The sequence below is a fragment of the Coturnix japonica genome, chromosome 1 (genome assembly GCF_054131305.1).
Source record: "Coturnix japonica strain WE chromosome 1, WE-NBRP24, whole genome shotgun sequence".
Classification (NCBI taxonomy): domain Eukaryota; kingdom Metazoa; phylum Chordata; class Aves; order Galliformes; family Phasianidae; genus Coturnix; species Coturnix japonica.
The window spans coordinates 6,333,930-6,355,569 of NC_140663.1; the positions used below are offsets into that span (position 1 = coordinate 6,333,930).

Sequence of the window (21,640 nt, forward strand, 5' to 3'; positions counted from 1 at the left end):
GCTTTATGGTGCAGCACTTCCCTGCGGGAGGAAACCAAGTAGTCTCAAAGAGCTCAGAACAAGGTCTTTTCAAGCAATGCTATTCAAATTATGGGACACAAAGAAGAGGCAATGGAGTGTTGGTGTGTATTGTTTGCACAAATTGTCAGCAGAACAGCCAGAAATAAGTAAGTCTTCAGACTGGCAGACAGTTCTACAGTTCTACTGCCTTTCTTGAAGGAACACAAAACTACAGGGGCTCCGATGGACAACAGCGTCAAATCATCTCATTCACAAGTTCAGAATTTTTCTCCATCTTCTATTACTGTCTCTGTTTTGGGCAACTAAATTGGGTGGAGGAAAGAAGCCCTCCTAAGAAACATAAATGGGATCACCAGTTATGAACAATAGGAGTGACTGTGTGGCTTTCTCCTGTGCCTGTCTGCACAGTGAATCTGTTGGTTATCTCTTGACATATTCAAGGGGTCTATTTGTAACACAGCAGTCCCTCCATCCCAGCTTCATGTAATCTCTTCATCCCCTGAGCAAGTCTGACATATTTAATCTAAATACATCTTCCCCTTGCAGAGGAGAGCTTCACACACAGATGGCTGCTCAAATGAGCATCATCTGCTGGTGTTTCAGCAGTTTCAGTATGTGAGTTAAAGATATTCTTGTATATCTCCTGACATTCACTCGCATTGCATGGCTCCCACCTTTTGCAATCACTGGGCTCCCATTGAGCCCCTTAGAGGTGAACTGTCCTATCTTGTCATGCAAGGAGCCCAGCGGTAATTAGAAAAGCTGTTACAGCTCTTATAGGCAAGTGGCAGGCTGGGAAAGACCTGCTAAAGATGTGGTGTATTTTAATAACTTTCTCTCCTACCCACAGTGCCTACAATAGAAACACAGCTAGCTTAATGGGAAGGCAAACCACAGGCAGAGTGAGCAGAGACCAAAGAAATGAATCTAATACATAAAACAAAGCTTTTGATATTGTGGTACCAAATGGATTACCCAGAAGAATGTGCTGAAATGTAACGAGCATCTCCCATTCAATATTTATATATCCCTAGATAACAGCCTTCATTGAGATGGATTTGTCAGAGTTACAGTGCTGAGCATCCTTTTATGGTTAGTTTCTCAATTTTATGCCCAGCAATAAATGGAAGTGATGCTTTCTATTAGCAATGCACAACAGCTGGATTTGGCAGGAAGTTCAAAATCTGATCCCAAAATGGCAGCAATTTATGAGACTTTGACAAAAATACAAAAATGCAATAAGAAAATATTGATTCCTCTGACTTCCACTTTATGAATTTGACACATGCACTTACAGCCCAATAGAAACAAATAATAACAATAATAGGAGTGATTAATTTCCTTCTGAGCTTTCAGACCTCATGCTTGAAATTCTGCATGGTTTTGTCTTATTTCTGTGGCTGTTCAAATTCACTCACGTTAATCTGACTTCTAATAACTATTTGCTATAATGCACCATCTCCACAGGCTTAAGCAGTTTAAAACTCCATTCTAAAAAATGGGACCTAATTTTTCAGATGTCAACACATATTGTGTCCCTGCTGAAGGGTTGATGAGATATTATCACAGGTAGGACAGAAGCAGTGAAATATATCAAATATGAGAACATCTCCTATTGTCTATTGAAACCTGTCTTAATCCCTCATTTCTCCCATTCACTCACCTTGTCAGAATTTGTATGGGTTATCTTCCCATTGCTGGTGTCCATGATCTGTGTTGGCTGAACTCAGAGCTTTGTATAAAACACTGTACTGTATGAAGCTCTTCATTGCCAGTCCAACAAAGATGCATTTCATCCTTACAAAAACATCTCTGCTAGGATCTTGGATCTGGGGCAACAATGAGCATGATCCCCAGGAGATGTTCATGATGGCTGGTATCTATCTTAGCATTATGGTGCTCAGGGATATGATTTAGCAGAGGGTTGTTAGTGTTAGGGTACTATGGTTAGGCTGTGGTTGGACTTGATGATCTTCAAGGTCTTTTCCAACCTGGGTAATTCTATGATTCTATGGACATAACCTGAGAGAAGAGGCCAACCCGCACCTCAGAAACAATGGTACATAGGATGTTGTAGAGCAGTGATGAAATCAGGGGTGGGCATTCCCAGGAGAACTGTTTACAGAATGCACAAAGAGCTCTTTCCAACCACAGCTGAAGAGTTTGGAACAAAGTCTTGTCCTTTTTAGCTAGAAATCATGGACTCTCATAAGCTGCATTTCATTTGAAAGTCTTTCAAAGCCTGGAAAATTGACATCAAAGACAACAAGCAAATGAAATGCCCAAAAGGGAAGACAATTTTTAGCTTTTTAAAACACTGCTGAAATTCAACACACTGAAGACAAATCGTGCCACGAGGCTCAGAAATTCTGCAGGTTTCTTTTTCATTTGATTCACTGAATTTCCATGCAAACACCTGACGAGACATTGCTCAGAAAAAGCCTTTGTTAGAAAGTCATTATGGCCCAGCCTTTTTAACAAAGGTTTAGGTATAGCAAATTTTGCTATATAAATCGGAGATCACTGAACCACTCCCCAGAATAAGAGAACACAAATCCTATCTTAATATATTAAACTGACCAGAAAAAAAAGGGCTTCCTTTTGAAGACAAGTGTGGCAGAAGAACTTCCAGATCTATTTTTATGCAAGGAGGGAAGCAAAAGATGGGAAAATGTCTTGGTTATTTTCTTCCTTTGTGAATTACATTTGATTATTGTAGAACGTCACTACTGAGGCATGAGAGAAAACTGCATCATGCTGTGTGTGCTTTGCTGATCTTAATGTTTTCTTACTGCTCCATATTTTCTTCTTTTTCCCCATTAAATGGGAGAGCAGGAGACAAGAACCTGTAGGTCAGCAGATTTGTTGTGTGTCTTTGGGCTTCAATCCTAAGTCATTCTCATCCACCTCAAAGTAGCTCTGCTGATTTCACCCAAAGCCTTGGGGATTATCTGTAAGGTACTTTGAGCTTCTCCAACTGAAACTACTTCTGGAGAGCATAATATTATTGGATTGCCTTTTGGGGGCAGGTAGCTACAAAAATCTATGTTTTAAACTATGACTTTAGGAAATAAAGACAAGAGTCTGACAGGTATGTTCATCATGCAACTCTCAGCAACAGGGCTTTTTTCACGCATCAGGTCTTTTTGGATATTTGTGATGGTTCAGTCTACTCATTGGTATTCTGGAGAGGGTCTACAGGAGTTCAACTCATATTTCTTCTGTCAACACATTTGTCGGCAACTTCTTAGCATGTCTGACATGCTATGAATGTATGGTTCTGGAGTCAAAAATGCATCAGGACTGAGACATACACTTCTGACACTCGCTGTATGGACTAAAGGTGTTTTTCTCCCATAGGAATCCTGGCACTCTTTTTAGAAATGTCAGTCATAAGAGAGCACCGTAAGTTACCTCGAAAGCCTTTTAAATATTAAAACTAACAGTTAAACACATATTTAATTTTTTTCTCCATTCCAGTAGCTCATAAAATGCCCATTTTAATTAGAAAAATTGTATTATTTCACTATAGGAATGAGGTTTGCAGTGCTGCAGAAAGGAAAATAAAACTTTCCATTTCTATTTCCATTCCACTGCTTTCTAGAAAGCTCACCTCTAGGCAGAGCCCTTCCTCACTTTCTTTCCCTAGATTAGTTCAAGGTGGAGAGGAGGGTGATTGCCCATTGGAATAACATCTTCAGGTAAATGATGCATCTATACAAGCCTGTAACACAGTAGTATCTTCATAATACCAAGACATCTTTAAAACAGTCTTTCTTTGTAACAAGATCTTCTTGTCTAGTGATCACAGATTTTGGTGTAGCCTGCAGAAACACCAATGGTTTTATAAGGGAAAATAAAATTATTTGCAATGTTACAGGCTCAGTTTGAGTAACATTTCCATTCCAGTGTGTTCCTTCCTTCCTCACGCAGGCTGCTGTTTTGGGTCAGCTCCAAAATTGAACACAGCAGTTTAGCTTAAATGGGAGGCTCAGGGTTTTGCTCACGCCACGTTCAGTCAATAATCACTAGCATGACCACACCTGTGTCAACACATCATTCCCTTCCCTGCATATTTATGCTGGAATAATTCTGCATCATGATAAAAGCTTGGTGTTGATACAAGGAGGATCTCACACCAGCGTTGTCGCAGCAGCTGTCTTTGTGAACTTGTGTAGTTTAAAATAAAACCATCTGATGTGGTCTGTTGAAATGGGCATTAGAGATTGGAACAGCCCTGATAGTCTGGACAAAAGTTTGTCTGCTTTACCTCCTGGAAACAGCTAAAACCGGTTACCAGGAGAGGAGATAGATAAGAATCTGAATGATCCTTACCCATGGCACTCCACTTCCATCCCTGAAATCTGTGTCTGAAAGGCTCAGTGAGTTTGTATTTAACCACATTTATTGGTTTTTCTTTTATCGTTTTACCCAATTTCTGCTTGAAACCTTTTAGATTTTCAAGACCATCCTGTGACAAGGAGTCCCATAATTTTAAGCTTATGTTGTATGGAAACCAGTCACTCCGCGGTCATCGCTCTCACTGTACAGCTGTTCATCTCTTCTTTCAGATGTTTTCTAAAGCCTTCTGCCTGTGTGTTTCTGTTGGTGCAATTCTTGATAGTGAAAGAAATAGGAGCTGGATCTTTGGCATCTTCTGACATGGAGACATGCAAGGTCAGGCTGGACAGGCTCTATAACCAATAGTTATAGATGTCCCTATGTTCATTAGAGGGAAGTGAGACTAGATGACCTTTAAACATCAGTTCCAAACCAAATTATTCTATGATTCTATGATTCTGCTCTTCCCTTGGTCCCCAAGGCATTTCTCTTTCATTCAGGACTGTTCAGTTCAGCCCACTCTCTCTGAGAACACAATCACACTTGTGATTCATGGTTTCTCTTTACAAAAGCTTATTTTCCCAATGTATTCTTTCATGTGTCTGCTGATTATTTTATACTATGGTTACAGAAGATTTTCTTGGTATAGAAGTCAAATATACTCATTAGATACACTGGCAAACCAAAATACTTACAAGGGCATAGTAAATAACTGTTTCAACCCAAGTAATATTTCTGTAGACTCCCCAGAGTCCTTTTTAATGCACAACTGATTTTTAACAGAATTTCTCTGCTAGTGTAATTGATTGCAGTGATGGGTTACACACCAGTGCAGGTAGTTCAGCGAATTCCTACATGTGTTCATTTAAACTGAAAGCCTCCTTTGGCTCACTCCCACCCAAAAACATTCAGAAGGACTGTAAATCAAGAACTTGGGGCTAACTAAAGAGTGTGGGGCCTTTTTCCTCATGCTAAGCACACAGTGGACCTCCTTAGATCAAGACAGCTGCAATTAGTGTAAAGCAGAGTAGTCAGGAAGCACCTGTGTTCGTTTACAAAAACATTGCAGGTAATTAGGACCCAATTACTGCCCTTTTCCCACTTAACACTTCATTTTCCCTGGCAAATAATTCAGCATGGTGGATACGGATGAGGAGATCTAAATGGTCGATGATGAAATCCCTCCAGATGCTCTACAGGCATTTCAGAGGAGTTTGATTTAGTTTGTTGCCTTGCACAGAGGACAACCATTTGTCTTATTGAAGCTATATGTCCCTGTGAGGGGATGGAGAGCATTAGTAGAGGTTGCTCATGTTTCAGAAAGAATTTAATCAGTGCACACCAAACCGCCCTGAAACCCAGACCAAATCTTTCATGAGAAATGCTGGGGGATTTGTTTCAAAATCTCACCAAGGCTCTGAACCAATTGGCTGTTGTGGACAAAGCTTTAGACTACAAGGCTTTTGAAATGCCAACCTGCCCTTCAGGAACAAAGCACAGACATAGTTTTACTGCCGTTTATGTAAGCTGAAACAGTAAGAGCTCAATTTCTAGGGTCAGAAAGGGTTATCAAATCTCCATCTATGAAGCTGGAAGTTTAGGGGATTTCAATGTGGCTTGCTATAAGCATTCCTCAAACTCCGGTCCTAATTCTACGTGCCGGTTCACAACAGTGTCTTTATCTTGCCCAGAGAAGCATGGGTCACCAGGGTTCCCACATGCACCCATGCTTCCCTGTTAGAAAACCAGCCCTCTCCTGTCCTTCAGTGGTTTGCATCTTAGGGATTTGCTCAGCTAGCACGATAGAATCAGAGAATAGCGCAAGTATGAGGGGACCCGTAAGGTTTATCGAGTCACAATCCCAGCTCCTCACAGCACCATCCAAAATTCAAACCCAGTGTCTGAGAATGTAGTGTCTCAGAAAGCAATGTGAGACTACCAGGTCCTTCATAGTCCCAGTTCACATTCACAGGCCATTTGTTGCTATACTGTTGAACAGCTTTGGCCATGCCTCTTAGAATCAACTTGCTCTGGTCAAATAAAGTATTGCACTGTGTAGTAGTTATTCATAGAAGTTAAACTGATGTTTTTGTATAGATAAACCTGTATGTGGCTAAAAGATAAACCTGGTGCTGAGAGGAAATATTTGGTGAATGAAATGGGTCCTGTCCTGAAATGGGTTCCTGCTGGGAACACTGGCTAGGATGACAAAGAAGTAGCAAAAGAGCTGAGCCATCCTCTCCTGTCAGAGCAGTCCCCCCTCATCAAGGAGCCCTGAATAACTCCCAAGGATGAAGCAGATGGGGCTGCCTCTTTCAGACCCAATGTGATGCTTCTGTCCTCTTAAGAGTAAGATGTTTGTAGATAACAAATAGGAGAGGGAGAAAGGGAGCATAATGGGGGAGGAGGTGCTGGAGGAAAAAAGAAGGCAGCGCTGCTCATTAGAGGCACGGGGAAGTGATGCCTTTCATACCTGCTCTGCTCCCTTTTACTCCTTCCATTCTTCAGACAAACGAGATACCCACGGTGCAGGCAGTGTGTCGGTGTGCTTCCTCAATTATTAATGGGCGATGCTTTGTTTTGTTTAATGCCACAGTTTTGATTAGTTTATTCCCCTGGGGCATGCTTTTTTTCCCCTCTTCTTTCTTCCTCCTTTCTCTAGTCAACCATTAATCCAATTTCCCCCTCGTAGCACCACTGAGCCTTTGCTGTGCTCCTGCCACCTGGCATTCTGCTGACCCCGGCTCAGGTGAGCCAGGCAGGAATGATGTTTCTCCAAAAGGCCATACACTGCCAGAGCCCCTTCTTGGGAGAGAGTGAGGCTTGCTCAAAAATAATGAGAACTGGCAGCTCTGATGATCCAAAGCCGAGAAACATATGCCTGGCCTGCCTCTTTCATCTCTGTAATTGGGTTTTCCCACTCCTGTCAATTAGGGCTTTTTTCTCTTCCTTCTGCCCCAGCATTTCTCCTTTGGCAGAGCAACGCATGCGTGTCTGAATGGCTGATCACAACGACAGCCCTGTGAGCAGGAATGGGGCAGTGCACAGAAAGAATCTTGTATGGGATCATGGGAGCTCTCCATAGAACTTTGCTAAAACCTTTAAGCTATGTCATGGCAAACCAGTTGCTGTTCATGTCGATTCCACTACCCAGCCAGCAGAAACCCAAAGCATGAGCCAAAAATCTGAGATTTAACCTGAACCTCCACAGCTGCCAGAAAACTATGGCTTGAACTGTAAACTCAGCCTTAAGGTCTCAAATGGTGCCACACTGCCAACCCATTCTTCATAAAGGTGACCTGCATAATTGACTTTAATGATTAGGCAACAAAACAGGTATATCGGTTGAAAATCTACCCTTAAATTTTATTTGAAAGTAACTGAGGGCAAAATATGATCTGTATTTAAAGCATTGGGCCTGTAGATTGTTTGAACTTTATAAATACACGCAATGACTTTATGTCTTTCATTTGTAGCTCCTCCCAAGCTTCCTTGTTTATGTTCTCTTCCATCATCTCACTGCCATAAAATTGACTATACAAAGTCTATGCAAAGACATTTGACTATGCAAAGTCAGACACAGCTTGAAACATCTCTGCATGTCCAGGGGAGATGGGAGCATCAGGGTCAATGAATTTCCAGGGTGAGGAAGGACCAGCACCTGGCTCTTTCACACTTGAGAGGATGAGCTCATTGCTGGCTATTAGTCCTCTACATGGCTTGAAAGTCTGCCTGTGCCAGGACCTCTTCCTCTTACCAAATCTAAACCTGGAATCAAATCACTGGTAATTGCCATGAGGTGCCTATATAGTGCTGTAGATATGGCTATAAGCAGTAAGCCAGGGAAGGAGATGTAGCCTTGCTCTTATCCTGTACCTCAGTTATATGTGTGCAATACAGGAACACCAGTTATGTTTATCTGGGCACACAGTCTTGGGACTTTCTAAGTACATAGAACTTTGCTTTGGAATGTAGATCCATCACCCACTAGAGATGTTACCACCCCTCTGGAGACTACAAATGTTTGCATCCAAGTCCAATTTCTGTTTTCCAGGCTCCAAGCAACCTAATCTACCTGTAGATGTCCCTGTTCACTGCAAGGAAGATGGATCAGATGACCTTTAAAGGTCCTTCCCACTCAGATGATTCTATGATGCCTTACTGAGAGCACTCAGTAGGGTAAAACACAGAGAGCTCTTCCAACACGTTCCCCAGCATTTGGACTCATCACAGTTGGTAGATATTCCATGGTAATTTGGGAAAGAAGAAAAAGAAGCAGGAAGAAAAAAAAAAAAAAAGCAGTAGGACGAAAGAGATTCTTGCCCTGTTCCATAAGCAAGGAAAATAAGGTGCTGAGTTACTTAAAACTAACTGAGAAATGTATGGCTGAGATAATTCAGCGCTGCAATAGACACAGTACTTATTCTTTTCCATTTTCTCCTTTCAGCTTAGAGACCAGTGAAGGAAAAGTCCTCATTAGGTGATGAAGGGTAAATCACAGCTGTTCCAGCTTGATGTGTTCCGTAAGAATTTGAGGTCATCGTGCTACACAGAGAAGGAAATGATGGCAGGAAATATTGAGCTTCGCGCGTCTGCAGCTGGATTAAGTGTTTTATTACTTACCGCTGAGGACACTTCTGTTTGACACAAATATATTTGTTAGGGTATTTTATTAAATTACGCCAAGCATCTGAATTCAGAGTGGAGCTATTGAGGAGGTAAATGTAAAAAGAATTGATGCTACAGCGTCTTATCAGCAGTAAAGCTGTAATCAGTTCTGACAGATATTACTCATGTGCTTGAGGCTTGGCGAGGAGTTGTGCAGATACCACCACAGTGAGGCAGAAAGGAAGGAAATACCAGCACTGTGGAAAAGGGCTCTCCAGAGTTGCTTCACTCTATTTTTCATTAACCAAACTACAAAATGGAGATAAATCAGGAAAATACACTATTTGGGGGGTGGGGAATGGCATGTTTGTTAACAGCTCTGCCTGCAACAGGGCATGTTTCTCACAGCCACAGTCCATAGAAGGCATTTGCTGGAGTTGAGGGCTTCTTGCTCATCACAACACAGTGACTGTCCCAGAGGAATATTCTCAGGTTCGTACCTTATTCCTTTCAATCACCTGCTTTATAATCCTGAGAGTTATTTGTTACATCCTGAGTCGCTTTTGAAATACCAAAGGAATTGCACAGCAGAGATTACTTCCTCCTTCTAGCACGCAAATCATCCTCAAAAGACTTTGCCTGGAAAATAATTCCACGCATTTTTTCCCAAGGGTATGTGCGCTTTTATTTGTCAGGGATCAAAACGCTCAGGTGAAGATGGATAAGGAGCTATTTAAATACAGAGTGCTTTGAGATGACATGCACATTTATGCGGAACTTCCTGTGCTTCAGTTTCTGGCCTGTACCCCTTATCCTACTGCCACACACCACTGAAAAGAGTCTGACTTCACCTCTTTGCCTCCTGCACCTTAGATTTTTATAGACATTAATCAGATCCTCTCTGAGTCTTCTTTTCTCAAGGCTGAACAGACCCAGGTCGCTCAGCCTTTCGTCATAAGAGAGGTGCTCCAGGGCCTTTATCATCTTTGTGGCCCTCCGCTGGACTCTTTCCAATAGATCTCTGTCTTTTTTGTTCTGGGGAGACCAGAACTGGACACAGTATTCCAGATGAGGCCTCACCAGGGCAGAGTAGAGGGGGGCGATCACCTTCCTTGACCTGCTGGCCACACTTGTTTTAATGCAGTCCATGATGCCATTTTCCTTCTTGGCCATGAGGGCACACTGATGGCTCATGGCCAACCTGTTGTCCACCAGGACGCCCAGGTCTCTCTCAGCGGAGCTTTTCTCCAGCACATCATTCCCCAGCCTGTACTGGTGCATGCAATTACTCCCCCCTAGGTGTATGACTCTACACTTGCTCTTGTTAAACCTCATCTGTTTCCTCTCTGCCCAGCTTTTCAGCCTGTCCAGGTCTTGCTGAATGGTAGCACAGCTTTCTGGGTTGTCAGCTATTCCTCCCAGCTTTGTATAATCAGCAAACTTGCTGAGGGTAGACAATATCCCCTCATCAAGGTCCCCATGGTCAGGTGTTCTCCTGAATGTCGACACTGATTGCATACTCATCTTTCAGTGATTTCATCAGAAACTAAAGGTGTGGTCCTATGTCACAAATGATCTGCACAGAGCAAGAGTGAGATTTACATCACTAGAAAAGTGCACTGCTGTCCATACGCACAACACATTTCATACGTTTCATTATGTCTGAATGCAAGCAGCCCTCCTGCAGCCCATCTACTCTTTGTGTTGGGTCCTCTGACCAGAGCCAAATGCACAGGCAGGGAACGAGCATTTCCATTGACTTAACACCACGGGGAGTCCTTCCACCAAACTTGGCGTTTCTTCTCAAAAATAAAACCATTAACAGCTCAGGGAGAATTTCTATCTTCTGGAAGACCCCTTCAAACTAAAGCTGACCAATAAATTGCATGCTGTTTTTCCTTGCATTAGCCATTGTCAGCCAAAACCACTGGAAGTGGCAGTATCTTGTAGGGAGCTCAGGGTTCAAACGCAACAAAGGCCTCGTGTGTTCAGCTCTTTTCCTCCTCAAAGGAGCAAACTCATTCTTTTTCAGTTTCCTCTCCAGAGAGAGCTTTATTTAAAATTCTGTTTTTACATCTTTTTTTTCTTCCTCAGTGCCTCTGGGCCTTGAGAAATCTGGAAGCTGATGAATTCAGGCTCAAAGGAGGGTGTTTAGAAAAACTTCAGCGTGCTACAGCCTTTCATACAGCCCAGATGCAGGCTGGTGCCTTTGATTATCGATACACACCATTCTCTGTCAAGAATCTTTATTTGAGTGCTATTGGGTGAAAAAAATCCCCATCTAGCAGTTGCCTTATGAGGCAGAAAATGCTAATGTTTGTGTCTGCTGTAATTCACTTCTGGTAGAAAAAGAGGCTCTGTGCAGAGATCTTTGTGTTGGCAATCCCTCCTTTTCAGGTGGAGTCTGCACCTGTATCACATCTGTATATAATCACTATGAGTTGGTTTCAGCAGAGAACAAAGTGCTTAAATTTACGGCTGGTCTGACTGTGATGGCATCCTGCATCTCATTTGACTACTTATCACCATCTCCCAGGGTCTGAACCCAAGCCCAGTGTTACCCACATGGCTAAGGCAGTGCAGCTCATCAAATGTAGAAGGATGTTTGATTCTGCATTTGAAGCTGCAAGGCCACAAACGTGTTGACCTGGCTGCAGACACAGAAGATGCAATACCACTTTGACTCCACTTTTTGTTCGTGCTCTCCTGTTGCATGTCTTGAACACCTGTGTGATGCCATCAACACCCAACAGCTGCAGATACTTTTGGGCTACCGTCTCCTTTGCAGAGTGTACTGCTTTCTCCTGCTGTTGCTCTTCTGGCCATACTCCAAGCTTCACTCCTTCACACGCTTTCTCTGTACAAAACCATTTCCAGAACCTTATTGATACTCAAAATTCAGATGGATGAAGCCAAAGGTAACCTGTTTTAAGATTATAGAATCATAGCATCATTAAGGTTGGAAAGACCACTGAGATCATCAAGTCCAACCATCTGTGACTGAAAGTTGGCCCTGATCTAAGCAAGGGTTGGACCAGAGGCACCTGAAGGTTCCTTCCAATCCAAAATTCTCATTTATTGCACAGACCTATGGTCTTCATGATCTTCATGAGCTAGGCATACAAATAATCCATGCCACCGGAACTCTCCCCTTGCTTTCCAATTTTACATATTTTTTTCCTCAGAAAAATACTGAAATTTAGAAATATTTCCAGGCACCCTTCCAAAAATCAGAAAGTAGAGCTTATCAAATACCACTTTTCCTCTTCTATTCTTTCTGATCAATTTTAATCACAGGAGGATACATCTTCAAAGTGGCACTTAGAGGCAGACAATTCATGTTAAATAGTACTGGGATTTCTAAATCACCACAACCAACGTTAAGTAATGACCTGAAGGCAGCTCAGTTTTCTGTCCAGGCAAAACATGAGACAGAGGAAATAGCTGTGGGTGTAGGAATAAGCCTGAAGCTCTCTTGCATAAGAAACTCTCTTTCATGGCACACGTCTCAAGAAGATCCCAGGAGTGGCTGGGAGCTGTGTCCTGTGTCCTATATCCTCCTCCTCCTGTGTGCCAGCTTGTTTTTGGTCATCATAGAATCACAGAATTAAGGAATATCCCAAGTTGGAAGGGATCCGCAAAGATCATTGAGTCCAACTCCTGGCTGCAGACAGGACCACCCAAAATTCAGACCACGTTTCTATCCAGATGTCACCCATCCCCACTGCACCCCATGCACTACCCCCAGATGAAGGCCCAAATGCAGACACTTTTAGACATGGAGTGTCCTACTGATCCCAGCAGGATGTTGAGAGTCTACAGAGTGAGGAGCTGCCATGGTAGGGTTGGAGCAGGAAGGAGGAGCCCAAGACCACACAGTGAGCTGAACAGAGTGCCAGGAACACAGCCCAGCAGCTTTTTGGCTCCTTGTTCTTCATTCAGACCTCAGGATCAGGTTCACTCTCTCCATTCATTTCATGTAAAAGGAGTAAGGGAAAGCAGGGGTCAATGGTAGGAGGCTGCTTCCAAGGAGCTGTGCATTGTTTGGAGATGGTTCTGTGCTTCTTTGTGTTCACAGCAAAGTGATGCTGCAGATAAGAAGATACCTGGGGGGTGGGGGGGGGGGAGGGTAGGTAACTACATCTGAACATAGCTAATGGTTGACAAGAACAAAATAGAGCCGCACAAAGAGCAGGGCTGAAAGCTGAGGTCTAAAAATAATCAAATACATCATTCACAACATTATTTTGTACAGCAACATCTGAACAAAACAGTGGACTTCAGGGCATGTGGCATTTGTGGGACTTGCAGGAACACAAACAGTTCTGTATGAGGCTTGAGGCCACGCTTCCCCCACACTCCTTCCAACAGGAAGAAAGGTCTACCACCATAAGAAGATTCAAACACCACTCTGCTTTTTTGTTTTTCTTTATGAGCTGTTTGAAGGCAGTTTTCCCCTGGCACACACACACACACAGCCCTGCCCACATTGTGTTTGTCCTGCAATGGACTCAAACCACATTTAAACACTATGAGGAGTGCCGGAGCCGTGTGAGCTCACAGCACAGCCACGAACATCTCCAGCCCTGCTCCTAGCACTGATGTTGGCTCTGCCTGCCCCACACAGGGATATCTGTGACCCAACACACTGATCTTTCCATGAGCTAACCACTGCCTCACAGGAGATGGAACACAATGACTGGAGTCATGTATCTTCATTTAGGATAACCGTGACATCTGCAAGACAGCAAGTGATTTTTGAAGCTTCCTTGGCTCAGTCCTTGCCTTTATGAGGACAGCTGCTGTGGAGGAGTTGTTATTCAAAATGTTTTCAGTGAATAGCATCATTTAACCATGCAGGCCTTTTCTTAGATGCTTTCCTCTTATTTGGAAGCTCAGACATCCCAAATACGATCGGTTTTAAATTAATCTAAGCATAAGGGTGCCACCATTGGTACACTTGTCCAGGTGGGTGACAACCATGCCTGGGTTGGAACTGGATGATCTTTAAGGTCCCCTCCCACTCAACCCATACTTAAGGAAGCCAGTCGCTGTCTGGCAAAAGAACCCACAGCATGGACTGGTTTCATTAAAGACATCCTGACTTCTTCCTCATAGGATGGAAGCACCGCACAAAGGGGCACTGACCCCCGTGGTCCCATTTAGAACATATGCTTCCTCACAATGTCGGTGGGGCTGCAAGCATCTCAAATCTGTCTTGAGCCTTCTCTCAGTTATCAGAACCAGGCTGTGTGAAAAGCCCATCTGTGTGCTCAGCCAAAAGCATTTTGTACCTAAGAGCTGTTTTACAAAGAATAAGCTCAGTTGCTTTGGAATGAGGGTGCTTTTCAATGCAGCAATCTGTGCCGAACCAAAAGAAGCGTGTTTTTAAATCCAAAGCTACATATATAAAGAAGCAAAGTTATATTGAGGTCAACAGCACCAAAGCACCAAAAATATCAGTAGCTGATATTCAAGATGCAAGCAAAGCTGCAAAAACGGTGCAGGGTCAGGTCAGATGGGGCTCTGAACATCTGATCTAGATGTAGGTATCCCTGTTCATTGCCAAATGTCACCTACAGGTCTTAACCCCAACACAGGAGCAGGGCTGGCTGTGCCTTACATATATGATCTTACAGGGCACAGGCGTGTCTGTGTAAGAGGAGGAAGGCGCACACATGGCTGTGCAGGGGGCCAGCAGCCCCTGAATGGAGCATTCCCCCCTGTAGACAGACGGTGAAGGCTGGAGGAGGAAGTGAGAGTGTTCACACGCTGGGATATGGTTTGATGCAGGCAGGGAAGTGTGGCTGGGTCTGGCTGATTTGGCCAGGCTGATGCTCGTTGTTATGGCAACAGGAGGATGCTGCTGGCACTGAGAGCATGGAGAGCGGGGACGGGGAAGGGGAAAACTTTAGGGAGAAAAGGAAGGGTTCAGAAGGGGGGAAAAGAGGGAGAAGAGGTTTGTAGACCAAGATGGAAACTGAAGAGGGATGAGTAGGAGCCTGGGATCTTAATGGTGTCCCACTGAGCCCTTTTGTGAGTCAGAGCAATCACAGAATCATAGAATTGCTTGAATTAGAAGGGACCCTAAAAGGCCATCTAACATCATCCCCTGCAATGAACAGGGACACCTACAGCCAGATCAGGTGCTCAGAGCTGCCCAGCCTGACCCTGAATGATTCCAATTCTCTGGCGAGGTCTGTGCCCTGCCCAACCCAAGAGGAAAGATACAGCAATGCTCTCCAACAGGGCCAGCACCGCTGCTGATGGCTGGAGGTGTCTCCACGGGCTGATATCAGGACCTGGGGTGAGGATGAACCCTGGAGGTGTGCCCCAGCCCCAGCACACCTGGGGGCTTAAATGCCTTCTGACAACGTTCTGGGGCTCTGCAGGGATCCACCACTGCAACAACACCTTCATGTCATTGGCAAAGCATCCCTATGGCCCACAGTGAACACATCTGTGGGGACTGCAACCCCATAAAGCATTTGTAAACCCATCTCATGAATCACTGAAATCAACCCCCCCCGAACCGCCCAACATCGCTCCGCTCCCCGTGCCCAGGAGATGGCAGCAGCGGGTGCAGCCCGGAGCCGCACGCAGCGCAATGCTGCTCAGCAATGAATGCTGCTCTCGGTTCCGTCTGCTCTTTATGCCTGAACGTTCCCCGTTTTCACACCCTGTGTGAAAACAGGGTGTGAAATGGTGTGGGATGCACCAGGCTGCTGTGCTCCGAGCCCAGAGCTGATGAAGTCCCACTGTTGCAAAGGGACGGCTCTGCAGGCAGTGTCCTCTGCCCCTTCATACCCAGTGGCACATGATCCCAGTCAATCCCCTGTAAAGGGTTGAAGCTCAATGGCTGCTTTTTAATTTTCAAGCCCGATGAAGTAGACTTGGCATTTCAATTGCGTTACGAAAGGTTGCTTTCAGAACAGCTGAAGAGGAGGAAAGAAGTACATTTCTTCTTCCCATCTAATCAGACTGAAGTTTCATGGCGCCAACCTCAATCTGTGTTAAATTGCTCATGCCATCCTCCAGAGAGATCGGGTTTAGGTACATAATAGAAGCTAATTCCGAATATGATGACTCGGATAATTAAGTGCTACAGCTGTAGACGGGGGGATTGTGGTGCCTGGATCCCCTCTCAGGTGTTCCATCATCCTTGTCACAACTGTGGAGATACCACCTCCCCTTGCTGCTTCAACCAGTGCATGTTGCTTGTCCCCAGCCCTTTTCAGAAGGGACGGCAACATGGAACCCCTCAGTAACCAGTCAGTGGAATAGAAAATCCCTGTCTTGGTCAGAGAGGGAATGTAGGCAGCAAGTGATGGTGCCATGGCCTGACCCAACCATTCCATACTACAGGAACAGCACCACTGAAGCTGGTTCATCTCCAGCCATTTTGCTCAGTTCTTTTGCACCTCTGGTCACCGTGCCATCAGCCATTTTAAGGCATGAATGACACCTACAGCTCCTGCATCTGCAACCAAGAAAACTTGGTTTGGAGAGTACTTCTCTCCATATAGCTATGGCACGGCACAGCCAAGTTGCATATGGCCACAGGAGCACAAGCAGAGCCCTCACAGTGAAGATCCCTGTAGAACAGACCTATGCTTGCAAAGCCACACGACAAAATGCATTAGCTCAGTGTGATCCAAAAAGGCGTGCAAAAGGAAGATCAGCTTTTCCGCTGGACTTGCTGCAAAAGAAATATCAAATGTCCTCCACTTTGTTTTCATTCTGGAGTTGGAGTGAAATATCAAAGGATAATTCAAAACACATTTGGATATGCTTGAGGTAGGAGAGCAGTATCTCCACCAGACCATAGAAATCTACTCTGTATTAACTCTATTCTTTCTTACCTCCCCCACGCTTGACAGCTCCTGGAGCAGGCCCAGCACCATTGCATCAGCATTACTGCCAGGATCCATTCCACATGCCGAGCAGTTTCTGAAGGAAAAAGCATTTCCTGACATCTGTTCTGAATTCACCACTCTGCTCCTCCTCCCCCACTTCATTTCACCGCACTCTGCTCTGTCTCCCCATCCACCAACACCTGTCCCCTGCTACTTGGGGATGAGCTCCAGGATCAGCTGAGGTTCTTTGGGGTGAGCTGATCACTCACACCTGTTCCAATCATGTTTCCACTGCCCTGCCTGCTTCTTCTCCTTCTATTAACATAAGATTTTGCTCTCAAAGGCACAGAACAATCTGACCTTAAACCAGCAAATCTGTGCATGCACTTTCTTTCCCCTGTCCACCTTTCTCATACAGGAAACACAGACTTGAGCAGTAGCTAAATTAAAAGCACCTTTGCAGAACTGAACACAGGAGCAGACTCCTTACTGCTTCCTCACTGCCTTTTTCAGTGGAGCAATAGCAATGCTTGTGGTTCCAAGGCTGAATTCTGCCTTGATAAACTTAGAAGGAATGACTGCTAAAATTGTTTAGTTCCCATCAGAGGTTTTCCCTCATTACACAAGCTAAAAAGCCCTTTTTAAAGACATGGGGAGATAACAGGACTAAGAGACACAACTTACCTTTCTCCTGCAAATTACCTTACCAGCAATGTTGCAAATATGAACACGGATTGGGGTTGGAACTACATGATCCTTGAGGTCCCTTCCAACCCGGGTCATTCTGTGATTCTGTGGATGCAGTTTTAAGGACCCAGAAGTCACCACAGCCTTGATGCTTCACGATTTTCTATCAGCTGGATATTTCAGTGCTGACCCCACAGTTTTGATTCCAACAGGATGTGACAGACACCGCTGCATACTCCAAGCATGTAGAAGATTTTATTAAGCATAACTTTGGTTCTAAGTATTCCTCCTTTTTGTAATACCTTTAGTTAAAAACAATTGTACAAGAGCAAATACAAAAAATATTAAATTATGAAAACAAATCCTTTAAGGCTCCCTTTTTTTTATATTTATATATATTTATATATGTACACTCAAACAAGTGCAGATATTAACAGAAGGTTAAAGCCACAAAAATGCTAAAAAAGTTTACTACTATACTATCAAAAGCAAGAATTTTTATGAAGTACTGCCTTATTAGAGGCGGGAGGGGTCAAAGTAAGAAAGCCATTTTCAAATCACTGCAGTGTTTGCAGGACTGCTTCAGATCCCCTGGAGCTGAAGGGCAGATCAGGAATAGCTCACCTCCATCAGCAAGCAGTGTCTAACGTGGGTAGCCACCCAAGACACTCATGCTCTGATAGCTGAGGACCCATGTAAGAGCTACCCAGCCCAGCCCAATCCTGACATTAAAGACAGGCTTTTGCTTGTCAAATCAATAGGAGAGTGATTCGGATTCCTAGACTAAAAGGTCAGCAGGATTCAAAGATGTGCTAATGAACACGCTGATATTCTGCTCGTATGCAGAATGAACTCCAAATGGAAGAAAAACAAACCTACTTCACACTGTATGTACAAGGGGTTTTTCTGGCTGCCTGTGTTTAGTAACAAGAAACTACCCTGAATCACAAGCTGATATGGAGAGGAAGCAACATACTTTCCACTATCAAGGGCCCAATCCAATGCTTACAGAAGTCCAGGAGAAACTGTTGTCCCTACCGACTCTGGTGCCATTTGGATTGCACCCAACTCCATTCACCTTGCTGCGCCTGCACAGTAGGATTGCTACGTTCACTGAAGACAAAGGGCTGCAAAGAAATAGCCTGCTGAAGCCAGAGGAGGGTTTCCTCATCGATTCTCAGACATTTCCATGCTGAACAGAAGGTTAATTGTAGAGTAGAAGCCAACAGACATAAAGTTTGGTAGGCTGGGAACGGTTAAGGTAAAATGTGTGGCATGGAACTCTGGTATGTAACACTGTTCCAACAATCAACAATATGGAACAACTCTAAACAGTGCAAATGCCAGAAATGAAGGTTCTCTCCTTATAGAGGAAGGAAGAGTAAGGAAGAATCTGCAGCACTGAGTGTTCCTCTTCTGAGAAAATACTAAGAGTCATATTTGGCCTTTGTCCTTTGTAACTCCATAATCAGAACGGTCTGGCAGACCATCTTCACATTTAATCATCTAGATATGAGTCACACTGCAAATCTAAATCAATGGCAACACACTTATCGCAATTCAATTTACTCTTGATCTGATTATGTCCTCATAATAAATGCCTGGATCTTGAGAAACTGAAGTCTGTCTCTAGGAAACATTGCTAATTGGGAGCATTTTGTCCCAAGCGCTATGCTGAAATTGTGTTTTAAACATCCGATACTTACAGGAAAGGCAAAAGAAACTAAAAAAGCAAACCAACAAACCCTCCCCCACAATACAAACACGCCACTGTTGATATTAGTAAAAAAGTGTTCTCAAACAATTATGTCCTTTATAAATACAGAGTCAAAATCGTTTCATTTAGCATCCTAAGGCAAAGACTATGATTAGATCCTCAGCTGATACGGATGAGCACAGCTTTAGTGAGAGCTAGGAATATGCTAAGCAAAGAAGATGAGGATTCCTCCCCACTTTCTGAAGACAAAATATCTGCACCTACTCACACCAGGTAAGAATCCAACCCTATAATCCTACAAGAGTAATCTGTTCCCCCCCCTCCCCCTCTGCATCCCAGGCTTTCCTGGATAACTAGTAGTCATAAGCATGAAGGATCAGATTCTGCCATCCCTATAAAACTCAACAGTATTTTATTTAATGGCAAGTCATGGAATAACTTGCAGAAAGGCAGAAGGTGATGGAACTGGACCTGAAGAGTCAGTGGTAACACATTTCCCCTCTGCTGAGACTAGAGGAAGGACAGGATAAAATGAATGTCATTTTATGCCTCACTACAGGGAAGAGTTCTCCATTTTGGTAGATTCCAACCATCAGTTGGACTCTGTTATAGGAGCTACATAAAATCCCTGCAAGAGCTGAGCAGGAACTGATGGCAGAAAAGACTCCTGATTTCTGTTCCAGCAAATGAGTCATGTGCTAACACTGCACTCAGACCAGCATGTTCTTGGAGGAGAAAGGCCACAGCAGTAAAGTAGGCAGGATTTCAAAATACAAAGATTAGAAAACAGGTCATTTTGCATTGAGAGGTAAGAGAGGTAAATACACAGGTAGCACTGTACAGACCTTCAAACAACATTTTAAGGGAGAGGTTTAAAGACAGAGATAAATCAGCTTCTTGATTCTCTGGTGAGAGGATCACCAGATTTCTGCTCTTTCTTAGCCCAGATTCTGCACGCTAAACAGGGAGAACTGGGCTTTAAGGCTGCTCACCTGTTCGCTGCTGGTGAATTTTAAGCATTCCCATTCTGCCTGCAAGTGCCCATCCCTGTGGGGATGGCCATCAGTGATTAACACCCCTCCTGTCATCCCATATTTGATAAAAGTTCCAAATGAACACAAATATATTGTGAGATATAAACAGGCTTTAGGTCTAGATGGAGAAAACTTATCTGCACAGTAAAGTTTCCTAAGATATCACAGGTGGAGTTTGTTTTGATTTAAAGCAAAATATCATCTGTGTACCTCCACTAAACTAGAATCACAAGAGAGAAAAAGCAGTGCAACACTGAAGAAGCTTCCCTACTATCCCTGGTTAAAATCTCTGAGTAAGCACTTCAGACTGGTCCATGACACTGATGCCACGCATCAATCCCAGAACTGCATTTGGCAAGTCGATCTGTTACAGTCTTTATAATCCACACATCCTAGGAAACAAAAATCTCATCTTCAATAAGTGTCAGGTGGATGCTGTTCCTTTCCCTCCTGACGGGGCAAATCTGAGACAACTTGCAAAAGTCTCTCTGCAGCCACAGCAGGAAAGCTGGAAGTCTTAGTGGGCGCTGCCTCTATGAGTCTGGCGCTTCTGTAGCTTCCTGGACCGTCCTCCTCAAGTTACCCTTGACTTTGACAAATTCAGGTGCATTTTCCTGCTCTTCTTGTATCTTCTGTTGCTCCAGTTCCAGCTTAAAAGAGATTCAGGTGTTAAATAAAAGCATATAAAAGGGATGATCAAAGCAAAAGACAAAAATGTTAACGGTTCCAATAACTGGCCATGCAAAACAATTTAAATTGCTTCCTTTCTTTCTCTCATAGAAAAGTTCCAGTTGAATTTCTTTGGGACTATCTGTTCTCACAAACTATCAGCCTTTTCAAACCTTTGGCTCTAGCTCATTCCAGCAGGCTGCAAAAACCTGCACTACGTGCTAATGCAGAACCTTACTTACACACTGTGCAAAATAAGGACTGCTTAGCAACCCACAGTGAAGGCAGACAGGTCATATCACCAGAAAGAAGGAAACAACCCTTTAGAAAACTAACAAAAGCTCCCGAAAGGATCTTTCTCTTAGAACACACACCATGGTCTCTCTGATTAATGGGGACCACACTGTTGGTGTTGTTTAGCTCACCTTAGTAATGTCTCCTTTGTCACTGGTTCACTGATGAGGAACATGCCCTGTTACAGTAAATCACGACATAATTCCTCCATGTGTCATACTGTCAATTAATGACATCCCTACAATGCTTACAAAGTGACAACTGATCTAGTAAATGTGTATGTTTGGTGGCCCTGATAGGCAGGGAGGTTGGAACTACATGATCCTTGAGGTCCCTTCTAACCCAGGTCATTCTGTGATTCTGTGTGATTCTGTGATTCTGTGACAACATTTCTTGCAGTGGGCAGGCTTTTC

At 43.8% G+C, this 21,640-nt stretch overlaps 1 protein-coding gene across 13 annotated transcripts in view; it reads right to left on the reverse strand.

Moving 5' to 3' along the window:
- Window positions 1-17,746: 17,746 nt before the first annotated feature.
- FAM107B (family with sequence similarity 107 member B) overlaps window positions 17,747-21,640 on the reverse strand; it is a 96,147-nt gene continuing 92,253 nt past the window's right edge. For all 13 annotated transcript variants that reach the window (XM_032442107.2, XM_015873619.3, XM_085512522.1 and 10 more), the window contains one exon: window positions 17,747-20,914. In XM_032442107.2, the coding sequence (XP_032297998.2) occupies window positions 20,798-20,914 (117 nt within the window). In that variant the 3' untranslated portion in view covers window positions 17,747-20,797. The remainder of the gene's footprint in view (window positions 20,915-21,640) is intronic.